Here is a 13,338-nt window from a genome sequence, read left to right as displayed (position 1 = left end):
AAAATTTATTAGCATTTTATAAATGAGATTGGCCTATGGTTTTCTTTTCGATGATAAATTTATGAAATTAAATCTTGAGAAATTCATATTGAGATAAATATCAAAATACAGAAATTTCTCTAAACCCTGTAATTCTAAGAGAATGACAGCTTTTTAAGAGAAACTGTTGTAATGAACATGAAAACTAGCAAAAGGTGTATAAGGGAAAGATCACAGGCTTTGGAATCAGACAAACGTGATTAGGGCCCAGACTACGGTAAGGTAAGTGAGGTGCAGGAGGTACAAACATTAATGAGGCACTCGGGGTCTTGCAGGGGCAGGGTTCGCACCTGAAACAGAGTCCTGCTTGAATTTTGCCCCGGTGGGTGTCCTATTTGGCTCACCCTAATTCAGCCCCCTGGTCACGAGTCTACATCTAGCCCTGCTCTACCTATCTCCAAGATCTCAGGTAGTTACTTCAGCTCTTTAAGCCTCAACAGTTTTCTTCTGCAAAGTGGTTGCTTCTATCTACCTACCTCCCGAGATTCTGTGAAAATTGAAGGGGAGATATTATATGAAACAAATTGCCTGGAGTGTCACAGGTACACATTAGAATTGGTTTCTTTAGCCTCCCTACTCCACAGTCTCAAAAAAAAAAAAAGGTGTTGCAGGAGAAGTAGGTAGAATGTAGATAATAACAGAGCTTTTTGCGTGGTTGGGAGTTTGGACTCAATCTAGAACAGTGATTCTCAAAGTGTAGTACATACACCAACGGCATCAGCATCGCTGGAGAACGTGTTAGAAATGTAAATTCTGAGTTTCCCAATCAGAAACTCTGGTGAGGGACCAGCAAACTGCTTTAACAAGCTCCCCATATGATTCTAATGCATGCTAATGTCTGAGAATCACTGATCTAGAAGAACATGAGAATAATTGTGGCATTTGAATCAAGAAGTAGTATGAAAGGATTTAAATAATAGAAACAATAATACCTGTGACTGAATGGATGAGAGATGAGAGGGATTCAAGACAGAAGACAGGGAGACTCATTATTCTGTTAAAATACAAGTTATTCAAATTGGAACAACAGAGTGAAAGTGATAATGAACAGGACATAGGCTTGCAATGATGTGGATAACAGAAATAATGTAAATTTGTAGCTTCTTAAGTGAGTGTTTATGCCTTGGTCCTCTCTATATGTGCAACAGTTGGGATATTCTCTAGGTCACTGCAGGTTATCAATAAACGTTTGTTTTTGAGTGAATGAATCCAGGATATGTCCTACTCTGCCCATATCTAAGTCAAATAGTTGGGTGTAATTTTTGTTTATATGAAAGAACATGTTCCTTTGCATATGTAAGATAAAAAAAAGAGGTGATGTTAGGTTCCTTGGTCCTTGATATACTAAGAAACACTAGACAGCATTAACTCAGAATTCTTCACTCTGTAATGTTCCTTTATTTGGTGTCGAATTATAGAAATTTGACCACATGTAAATATTTGGGGAGCTCAAGAGAATCACTGAACCCAAGGTAATGGCACCTTGCTTTTCTTGCTGGATGCAAAGCAGTGTATGAAGTGTCCAGACCATCAGTACCCAAATAGTGATCGAGATCATTGCCTCTCAAAGGCTGTGACCTTCTTGTCCTATGAAGATCCTCTGGGGATGGTCCTTGCCTGCACTGCCCTTTGTCTGTCTGTCCTCACAGCTGTAGTTCTTGGCGTCTCTGTGAAGTATAGGGACACCTCCATAGTCAAAGCTAATAACCGGGCTCTCAGCTGCACCCTGCTCATCTCCCTCATCCTGTGCTTCCCCTGCTCTTTCCTCTTCATTGGCCATCCCAACACTGCCACCTGCATCCTCCAACAGATGACATTTGGAGTCGTGTTCACTATGGCTATTTCCACCATTTTGGCTAAAACCATCACTGTAGTCCTGGCTTTCAAGGTCACAACCCCAGGGAGAAAGATGAGGCAGTGGTTGCTTTCAGGGGCACCCAATTTGATCATTCCCATCTGCTCATTGATTCAAGTGACCCTCTGTGCTGTCTGGTTGGGAACCTCTCCCCCTTCCGTTGACATGGATACACATTCAGAGCCTACCCTCCTAATCATTGTGTGCAGTAAGGGCTCCGTTGTCATGTTCTAACTTTCCTTAGGATACTTGGGCTCCTTGGCCCTCTCGAGCTTCACCTTGGCCTTCCTGGCCAGAAGCCTGCCTGCCACTTTCAGTGAAGCCAAGTTCCTGACATTCAGCGTGTTGGTGTTCTGCGGTGTCTGGATCACCTTCCTCCTTGTGTATAATAGCACCAAGGGGAAGGTCATGGTGGCTGTGGAGATCTTTTCCTTCTTGGCTTCCAGTGCTGGGTTACTAGGATGCATCTTTGCCTCCAAGTGCTATAATATTCTCCTTAAGCAAGATAGGAATACCCTGCCAAGATTAAGGGGTAAAACAAACTCTGGGTAAAAATAAATATTTAAGGCTTTACTTCATGGATTTCATAAAACATTTAGAAAGCTTTAAATTAAGCAATACTTTGAAGAGTTCACGCCTCACACCCTGCCATGAGTACCTAAATGTTCTAACATCATTTCCTCCTTGATTTGCAATGCCCTGGTTATTATAAACTAAATTCCTAGATATAAATCTGTGTTCTGCACTCACTATTCTTTCATTGATTCTTTCTCTGAATTAATACCATGCTGTTTTAACTTTCTGGATTTCATGGTATGTTCTGACAGTTGATAATACCTGTTCTTCGTTATTGCTGTTTTTCTGTTATTTTCTGTTTATTCTTACAGTTTTCTCTTTGACTTTTTGAATGGTCTTGGCAAATTCCATAATACACAGTAAGAGATTTGGATTGGAATCATTTTGAATTCAAAGATTAATTTGAAGAAGGACTGACCTCTTTGCAATTAAAAGTTTCCCACTCAGGGGAATGTGCGTTATCTCTATTTATCTTAGCATTTTCAGTTTATTTATTAACGTTTTATTATAGTTTCTGACTGGTTATTTGGGTTGTTAAGTAATGTATTGTTTCTTGTACATTTCTTGAGCTTACTTGTTTGCTCCTGTTAACTGTAAATTGATTCTTTTGGTCTTCTAAAGTATGAAAAATACTGTAAGGTTTCTTTCTGCTCAGGATAACATTTCTTTCCTAGTGTATAGGCAAGATTCTTTAATATAATGCTTAATCGTAGCAGTAATTGTAGTTTTGTGTCTTGGCTTTAGTGGGAAAACTTCTAATGTTTTTTTATTCCATTAAAATCTATGTTTGTGGTAGGTCTTTGGATCATACCTTTTTGTTAATCCAAATGAATATCTCGTTAATGATGAGAGTGCCCTGTATTCAACCCAACCTAAGTTTTTTACATAAATTTTTAAAATTGTGATAAAATACCCATAACATAAAATTTACCATCTTAACCATTTTTAAGTGTATAGTTTCAGTAGTGTTTAAGTACCTTGGCGTTGTGTGCAACAAATCTCCAGAACACTTTTGGTCTTCTCAAACTAAACCTCTACACCCATGAAACAATTCCCCACCCCCTGGCATTCATCATTCTAGGTTCTTTCTCTATGAATTTGACTGCTCTAGGTACCTCAGAGAAGTAGAGTCATACAGTATGTGTGTTTTCATGACTGGCTTATTTCACTTAGAATAATGTCCTCAAGGTTCATCCATGTTGTAGCATGTGTCAAAATTTCCTTCCTTTTCAAGGATGAATAATATTCCATTGTATGTGTATTTACCACATTTTGTTAATCCATTCCTTCATCAATGGGCACTTGAGTTGCTTCCACTTTTGGGCTCTTGTGAATTATGCTGCTATGAACAAGGGCATACAAATACCTCTTTGAGATCCTGCTTTCAGTTCTTTTGGGCATATACCCAGAAATGGAATTGCTGTAATTCCTTTTTTTTTTTTTTTTTTTGAGGAACCACCAAACTGTTTGCTAGAGTGGCTGCAGCATTTTACGTTCCCATCAAGAGTGCACACACGTTTCAATTTCTCCACATCCTTACCAACACTTGCCCTTCTCTGCTGTTTAATAATAGCAATCTCAATAGCATGAGGTGGTATCTCATCGTGGTTTTTGTTTGTTTGTTTTTATTAAAGGGTGAGATTCATTTTTCCTACTGCTATTGATCTCAGAGAGACAGCAGTGAGCGCTGGCTTGAAGGGAGATCTTAGTTCTCCGCCCAGGAATTGAACCTGGGTAGCCTGGATGAAAACCAGGAATCCTAGCCACTAGACTAGCAAGGGCTAGAGGCTGAAGCAAATTTTCCCTGGCCCTTGCCCCCCCACTGAAAAATGCATTTCTCAAGGAGGCAAAAACTATAAAAACAGGTACAAAGTCTATTATTAGAGACAGCACAAGTCGGAGAGCACACAGAGAAAGAGTTTGTTTAGTTAAGACCAACGCAAGGCAGAGATACACACCCAGAGAGAAAGGGTGTGGGCGTCCTCCCTAATGAGGAGAAGCCCAGTAAAAAGGCAGTTAACTCATTTATATAGGGCAGTTCTTCCGGGCCTTTGTTTACCTTTGGCCAATTATCTGGTTTCTTTTTCCACACCTGCCCTACCCTAGGATCCACCCCAACATGCGTGCACGACTTTTTTCCAAGATGGATTACAGCCCACCCTCTGGGGGGGCCTTGACATCACCTATTATGGGGTGGTACCCCCTCCTTTTTGACCTCCAAGGAGCCTTTCTGCACTTGTGCAATGTCTCCCTTGCCCCAAGGAAGGGAAATATATGACGTCTTGATCTTTTACTCAAAAGGGTTTAGCCCCTCTATGTTCCTGCCATGACTGTTATATTAAAGTGCCCTCAGGAGACAAAGTCTGGCTATTTACCCTGTTTCCGTTGTTATTTCTATGTCGAAGTGCAAACAGGAGGCTGCTTGTAAATATCTAACCTGGAGCCTACCTATCTCGTGTCTCAGGAAATGCAAACAGGAGGCTAGTTCTAAGTGTCCAGCCTGAAGCCCATCTTTTTCTCACCCCAAGAAATGTAAACAAGAGGCCAGTTGTAAATGCCTAGCCTGGAGCCCATCTGTCTCCTGCCTCACTATTAAGATGTAAATGATGTATAACATTGTATTAGTCCAAGGTGTACAACACACTGATTTGAAAGATGTATGTATTCCAAAATGATTACCAAAATGAGTTTAGTCAATTCACCTCAAATAGTTACAATTTTTTTCTTGTTATAAAAACTTTTAAGATCTACTCCCTTGGCAACTTTCAAATATACAATTCAGTACTGTTAACTGTAGTCACCATGCTGTACATTATATCCTTCAAACTAATTTATCTTGCAACTGGATGCTTTTACCTTTTGAACACCTTCACCCATTCCCCCCACCCTCAGCCCCAACTCCGGCAATCACTAATCTGTTCTCTGTACCTAAAAGTTGAGGGGTTTTTTTGGTCCTACACACAAGTGATAGCGTAGAATATTTGTCTTTCTCTGTCTGACTAATTTCACTTAGCATAATGCCCTCGTTGTCCATCCACGTTGTCACAAATGACAAGAATTCCTTATTTTTTATGGCTGATAATATTCCATTGTATATATATACCACATTTTCTTTATCTATTCATCCATAGATAGATACTTAGGTTGTTTCCATATCTTGGCTATTATTGGGTGGGCCAAAAGGTTCATTTGGTTTTTCTGTAAGATGGCTCTAGTAGCACTTAGTTGTCTTTAACTTCATTCAAAACAATTTTGTTAGATTGTATGTGACAGCTGTCATATCAGTGTACATTTAAAAAAAGACTTATCAAAATTGGTGAATTTTGGTGTGGCCATTTTAATATTGAAGATGGAAGAAAAAAAGCAACATTTTCAGCATATTATGCTTTATTATTTCAAGAAAGGTTAAAAAACGCAACTGAAACACACACACAAAAAAGATTTGTGCAGTGTATGGAGAAGGTGCTGTGACTGATCGAACATGTCAAAAGTGGTTCGCAAAGTTTTGTGCTGGAGATTTCTCGCTGGACGATGGTCCACGGTTGGGTAGACCAGTTGAAGATGGTAGCAATCAAATCGAAGCTCAAAATGTCCAAATCAAGCGCTGAAAATCATTTGCACCAGCTTGGTTATGTTAATCGCTTTGATGTTCGGGTTCCACATAAGTTAGGCGAAAAAAACCTTCTTGACCATATTTCTGCATGTGATTCTCTACTGAAACGTAATGAAAACGTTCCGTCTTTAAAACAAATTGTGAGAGGTGATGAAAAGTGGATACTGTACAACACTGTACAACAGTGTGGAACAGAAGAGATCGTGGGGCAAGCGAAATGAACCACCACCAACCACACCAAAGGCCGGTCTTCATCTAAAGAAGGTGATGTTGTGTATATGGTGGGCTCTACATGGGCTCGACAACATGGACTTGTACTCACCACGGCCAATCTAGGTACAGCCACCACTGAGTGCCCAATCTGCCCAAAACAGAGACCAACATTGAGTCCCTGATATGACATCATCCCATAGGGATATCGGACAGACACTTGGTGGTAGACTGATCATACTGGATAACTTCCATTATTGAAGGGACATTACTTTGTTCTTACTGGAGTTGACACTCTGGGTAAGGGTTTGCCTCCCTTCCCCACAGAGCTGCTGCCAAAACTACCACCTATGGACACACACAATGCTCTATGCACCATAATGGTACTCCATGAAGCATTACTTCTGACTAAGGAGCTCATTTCATGGCAAATAAAGTGCAGGGGTGGGCCCATGCTGAAGGAATCCACTGGTCTTACCGTATTATCCAGCATCCTGAAACAACTGTCTTGACAGAACAGTGGAACAGACTTCTGAAGACTCAGTTACAGCAACAGCTAGTTGGCAACACCTCACATTGCTGGGACAATGTCCTCCAGGAAGTGTTATATGCTCTAAATTTCTATATCAATTTATGGTGTTGTTTCTCCTATCGTAACAGTTCATGGGATCAGGAATCAAGAAGTGGAAATGGGAGTGAGCCTCCCACTATAACGTTTATAACCAGACGTTATAAACCAAAGTTTTGCTCTCACACATTTAGACTCTGCTAGTTTAGAGGTCTTCATTACAAAGAAAGGAATTCCTTCATCAGGCAACACGATTTCATTTACTGAGAGTTGAGACTGCCACCTTGCCACTTTGGACTCCTCATATCACTGAAGCAACAAGCAAAGGAAGTTACTACACTAATTGCTGTGTTTGATCCTGACTAGCAAGGGGAAATTGAGTTGCTACTACTCCATGGGAATGAGGGGGAACATGTCTGGAATTCAGGAGATTTTCTAGGGTGCATCTTGTACTCAAATGTCCTGTGATGAAAGTCAGTGGAGGGCTTCCCTGGTGGCACGGTGGTTAAGAATCCGCCTGCCAATGCAGGGGACGTGGGTTCCAGCCCTGGTCCGGGAAGATCCCACATGCCACAGAGCAACTAAGCCTGTGCGCCGCAACTACTGAGCCTGTGCTCTAGAGCCCGCGTGTCACAACTGCTGAGACCCGTGTGGCTGGAGCCCATGCTCCACAGCAGGAGAGGTCACCACAGTGAGAAGCCTGCACACCCCACCAAAGAGGAGTCCCGCTCACAGCAACTAGAGAAAGCCAGCGTGAAGCAACCAACGCAGCCAAAAAAAAAAAGACCCAACGCAGCCAAAAAGAAAAAGAAAGTCAGTGGAAAATTACAACAACCCAATTCAAACAGGACTACTAATGGCCCAGATCCTTCAGGAATGAAGGTTAGCGTCACTCCCCAACCCAACAAGTAACCATGACCAACTGCGGACAAAGGGAATATGGAATGGGTAGCGAAGGAACGTAGTTAGGAGCTCCAGCCATGACCATGTGAGCAGCTGGAGAATCAAAACTTGAAATAGTTATAGGCATTTCTTATTTATATATGAATATTTTGTATGTAGATATATTTACCAAATATTTCTGTTTTTTCCCACTCAGTCATCCCCTTGTCTAACATAAGATATATTAATATAGTTAACTTCATATCTCAGTATTCAAGTCACAGAATATAAAAGGGGAAGTATGAATCAGATAGGAGTAAAATTAATTTCACCTTTTTTATGGGAAAAGCGTTGGTGTGTTTTATATGTTCTTCTTGGGAGAGGGTTACATGTTTTTGGTTGTACATGGGGTAGTTGTATCCAGTTAGGTGGAAGGATAAAGTGATACTGTCTTTATTTGGAGATTTAGTTTAAAGAAATGTGCATGGGTGCCAAGCTGACACATTACAAACCCACCAAAACTATGTGTTTGACTGGGAAGACCTGAGAGCCTGAAAATTACAAATCAGGCTGATAAGACTAGGATGATAACATTTAATCAGCCAAATTTCCCAATCGGTCCTTTACCTAATTCTCATATGAACACTGATCAGAAGGAACTTTAAAAAATACTCTAAATTGATCCCCAAATATCCACTCTATTCCTCTCTGTGTTTTTCCTTCTAAGCATCTCCCTGGATCTTCATGCATTCCAGATTACTTACTTTTTAGAGTGAAGAACTCAGAACTGAATGTATTCTTCCGAGTATAGTTTGACCAGTAATCACTCTCCATTTTATGCAGCGTAGGAGCATCTTTGGGGCTGTCACCTCACAGTGTTATTTCAAACTCAGCTTCCTGTGGACTAAGAACCCAGCATTCCCCCACGCTTCCTCTACTCACTCCAGCCCCGTCAACACATCCACAGATTTCCCTTTACTTAGGTATCTATATACTTCCCCCTCTCTTTCCTCATTAGTTTCCATCTTTCTCTGGAAATCTCCATAGCATAATACATTTTCCCATCGTCTGATTCATGCCTCTCTTCCTCCCACAGGCAACTTTCCTAATAGTTTCCCATTCTGATCTGTGACTCTCAAGTGACTTTTCCTCTGCCTTCTCAGGCTGCTTTTCTCATGGAATCACCAATTATCACCCTCTGACTTGAGGGGTCCAGTAATAAGACCCTGACAATGCCAGAGGATGCCCTAGTTTCAAATAAAGGTTTCTTGAATACTTCAAGCCCCAGCATTACCTTGCCTGGAGTTTCCTCTGCAGAGACTTGTGGGAAAAACAAGTACAGAAGTGGAATAGGGCAGAATAGATCCACACTGACTCACAGATTAGCTACTGAACATCCAAACAAGTCTTTTATGAGATGCTCATCAGACTCCCTTCATAACCCTGAAAATCTCCTTTGACTGAGGAATAGCATAGAGGATATTGTCCTACACAGTCTTTATTGTTTACACTAATTCTCTTCATGACAGAGCATCACCAGGAGCAATAGAAGGTGTAATTCTGAAATACTCTTGCAAAATGTGTTCAGATTTTGAACTCCATCAGCATGCATTAGGACAAATTAAGTAAACTTGTTTAATCTCTATTAGTTGAGCCTTTGAATCATGCATACGATTTCTCTGCCTCCAAAAATATATCTGAGCCACCTCTCCATCCAAAAATAGCAATGAGAGCCTGGGTCATAACAATTTGCATTAATGTTACCTGGTTAAGAAGCTACATTTAATACCAGCTTAATCATCAATGAGTCCAGAGTCAAAAGAAAATCTGTTTTGGATTTCATTCTCTATTGGATCACTCAAGGCACTCTCTTCTTAGCTTTACACCTCCTTTCCCATTTTAATAAAGTAAGAATTTGGCTCTAGCACTGGTGTTTTTAGAATAAGCCCCTTCCTGACTGCATGAATGTTTCCTCAGCAGGAATCATAGGGGCTAGAATGAGGAAAGACTTGGCCTGACAGGAGTCAATCATGAAGGAAGAGTAGCATCATCTGTGAGAAATGAAACACCCCTCAACCCAGAGGACCTATGTCAGCTGAGGCAAACTGGGGACACTAAACATATGGCATCAGGGATTCCCACCCAAAGGACACATCCTGAATCTCTTCTGGAAACCATTACTCAAGATGCCAATTAGACTTGCATTGTGCATGAGATAAGCATTCCCAAAGGGCTTTGCTTGAAGTTTGTTTGTAGGGGTCAGGGGACTGAGATATTTTGAGGACTGTGGCTCTGAAAATAACATGGGAATACCTTCTCCAAGGGCCAATTAGCCGTGGAGAGAAGCAATTCCTAGAGTCCCTGGCTTGTTTTTCATCCTGGAACCCAGATCACTCTTGCCCCTTTCCATCCAACCCTTTGGAGAAGACAATCTGAGAAAGATATAGTCTCTATTGCCCACGGGGGCCTGTGGAGGTTTCCCCCTGTGCCATATCATAGGAAAAAAGTCAAAGAATGGAGGCAGGCGATTACCACTAGTACTTCCCACCCTCTCTGTTGGTCATACTCCAATTTTATAGACTACGTTCATAGAACATGGCCAAAGACTTCAGATACAGAAGTAAGAAAAGAAAGTAGCGTATCTATACATCTCCTCCTTATTTACTCCCATCTCAGTCTTATGACCTGCTCTTCCTCTCCATTAAAGGATCTATTGAGCTATTCTTTGCTCTCTATCTCAACTCAGATACTAAAATGTCTTATTTCACTGAGTTTATCTTGCTGTTTATTCTTTGAGTAGATTCAGTGTATCATCACTTTCTTCAAAACTTCTGTCTAATGATTTACTTGGTGCTCTCATTCTTGCCAGAAGATAATATCCCTCTAGTTAAAGCAGTTATGGCATTTATATAATGCATTAATTTATTTGACCAATATTTGATGATCATCTGCTAAGTTCCAAGCACTGTATTGTGTACAGTGACAAACAAGCAAGCATGGTCCCCTCCCCCAGGGGGACCTAGAGATAGAACAAATAAATAAACAAATATACTATATTATATTGGGTTAATAATTTGTATTGATCAATACTCTTCAAATGCCAACGACATTAAAACAAAACTTATACTGTCTTAAGGGAAGGGTGTGGAATCACAGCAATGACTAGGGTAGAAGTAATCTCAGAATCAGCTAGAGCCAGTTACTTGAATCATGTCAATGCCTTCTTTTTCCATCTTTCATCTTGGCTTGGGTCTCTGTTTTGATCTCATTCTCTCAGGCATTTTTAGATGCAGGGTACCCATACAGCTGGAAGCTCTGATGCCATACTTTTGGCTTGAAATCTAATACTCCTCCACCTCCAGTTGAGAAAACTCCAGGGAAGAAATCTGTTCAACAGTTTAGCCCGGTGGCCACACCATGGAGCAATCACTGTGTGCCAAAGCCTGCAGTGAAAGGATAGACTTCCCTGGGACAGGTGCCCATCTCTTGCAGGGGTTGGAGAGGTAGGGTGGTGATAGAATAAGAAAAACATGGATTTGGGGGAACTTCCCTGGTGGTCCAGTGGATAGGACTCCACGCTCCCAATGCAGGGGGCCCGGGTTCGATCCCTGGTCGGGGAACTAGATCCCACATGCGTGCTGTAACTAAGTCCACATGCCACAACTAAGACCCGGTGCAGCCAAAATAAATAAATAAATACTTTTAAAAAAAGAAAAAGGAAAAACATGGATTTGGAATGGATTTGGAATGGCGTAATATTACAAAGAAAGTGTGGTTGTGCAGGGGTGACTTTAGCAGAAGTAGGGAAGGAGTGCGTGACAGACAAAACAATGCATGTCCACTGCTAAACTATGATGAAAAAGAATTTACTATGCTAGAGTAAAACAGGGAGGTCACTGCAGTAAACTGGGTCATAAGGGAAAGCCTCTTTTAAAAACGGCAACTAAGCTAAGATCTCTAAATTGAGGTAAGGGTTATCCAGGAAATTGAAAATGAAAAGAGGTCTAGATAAAGTCAAAGACGTGCAAAATCCTTAAGCTGAGAAAACTCTTGATGTAATTAAGGAGCTGAAAGGAAGCCAGTATGACAGTAGGTACAATGAGGAGCAAAGTAGGAGAAGCCATGATGGATATAAGCATGAGGATGAGGCGAGGGAGAGAGAGAGAGAGAGGGAGAAAGGAAGGGAAGGAGGAAGGAAGATGGAATAAAGAAAGAAAGGAGGGGGATGGAGGAGGAAGGAAGAGAAGAAGGAGAAAGGGAAAGAAGGGAGGGAGGGAAGGGAAGGGAAGGTTAGGGTTAGGAAAGAAAGGGAAAGGAGGAAAGCAAGGTCTAGTAAATTTTATTCAAAGTAGAATGTGAGTTCTTAGAAAGTTTTAAAGTAAGGAAGCATCAAGATAAAACTTACATGTTTTAAAGCTCACACTAGATGATGTATGATAGTGGATATATATTACTGGGTAAGGCTGGAGGCAGTGTAGCCAATTATGAGGCTACTGCTACATCCAAAGAAAAGAGGATAGTGTTTTGGACTGATCGTAGCAGTGAATAATTTCCAGATATTTTAGGAGAGTGTCATTAGCCTAGTATAACGATTGATTTAATATGGAGAGTTGAACATAATGGAATCTCATGATAGGAAACTAATAAAACTGCTTTAATAAAAACAGAGGATTAAGAGTATCATGTAAAATTAATTATGAAGGAAACTAGGACAAAATATACAGCTTTCTTAAATTTCAGAACTATTAAAAAGACAGGGGGCTTCCCTGGTGGCGCGGTGGTTGAGAGTCTGCCTGCTAATGCAGGGGACACGGGTTCGAGCCCTGGTCTGGGAAGATCCCACATGCCGCGGAGCAACTGGGCCCGTGAGCCACAACTGCTGAGCCTGCGCGTCTGGAGCCTGTGCTCCGCAACAAGAGAGGCCACGATAGTGAGAGGCCCGCGCACCGCGATGAAGAGTGGCCCCCGCTTGCCGCAGCTAGAGAAGGCCCTCGCACAGAAACGAAGACCCAACACAGCCAAATAAATAAATAAATAAATAAATAATAATTAAAGGTGCTAATAATTAAAAAAAAAAGACAGGGCTTCCCTGGTGGCACAGTGGTTGAGAATCTGCCTGCCAATGCAGGGGACACGGGTTCGAGCCCTGGTCTGGGAGGATCCCACATGCCGCGGAGCAACTGGGCCCGTGAGCCACAATTACTGAGCCTGCACGTCTGGAGCCTGTGCTCCGCAACAAGAGAGGCCGCGATAGTGAGAGGCCCGCGCACCGCGATGAAGAGTGGCCCCCGCTTGCCGCAACTAGAGAAAGCCCTCGCACAGAAACGAAGACCCAACACAGCCAAAAATAAATAAATAAATAAAGGAGTTCCTTTAAAAAAAGAAAAAAAAATAGTTATATGTAGAAATATTTTTTAAATAAGAGCAGAAAGCATATGAATACAATGTGACAGAATTCAGGACAAAGATACCTGGACTATTAATAAATATAAATGAATTTAACCCAGTTATTCACAGAAAAGGCTTTTCAAATTAGGTCACAAAGCAACATCGAACTCTATACAGTATAAAAGAATGTATCTCTTAAAAAGTAGT

General features: G+C 41.3%; 1 protein-coding gene across 2 annotated transcripts in view; it reads right to left on the bottom strand.

Moving 5' to 3' along the window:
- Positions 1-13,338, bottom strand: part of TRIM4 (tripartite motif containing 4) — a 50,636-nt gene that overhangs the window by 9,111 nt on the left and 28,187 nt on the right. Inside the window, exon 6 of one of the 2 annotated variants that reach the window (XM_059896938.1) lies at positions 6,010-6,184. The exons of the other annotated variant lie outside the window; for it this stretch is intronic. Coding sequence (XP_059752921.1) covers positions 6,105-6,184 — 80 coding nt within the window. The 3' untranslated portion in view covers positions 6,010-6,104. Of the gene's footprint in view, positions 1-6,009; positions 6,185-13,338 lie in introns of those variants that run through there. 2 annotated transcript variants of the gene reach the window in all.

Source organism: Balaenoptera ricei, chromosome 15, assembly GCF_028023285.1.
Source record: "Balaenoptera ricei isolate mBalRic1 chromosome 15, mBalRic1.hap2, whole genome shotgun sequence".
Lineage (NCBI taxonomy): Eukaryota > Metazoa > Chordata > Mammalia > Artiodactyla > Balaenopteridae > Balaenoptera > Balaenoptera ricei.
Note: the sequence above shows the minus strand (reverse complement) of the source record. Positions and strands in the feature narration are given on the sequence as shown.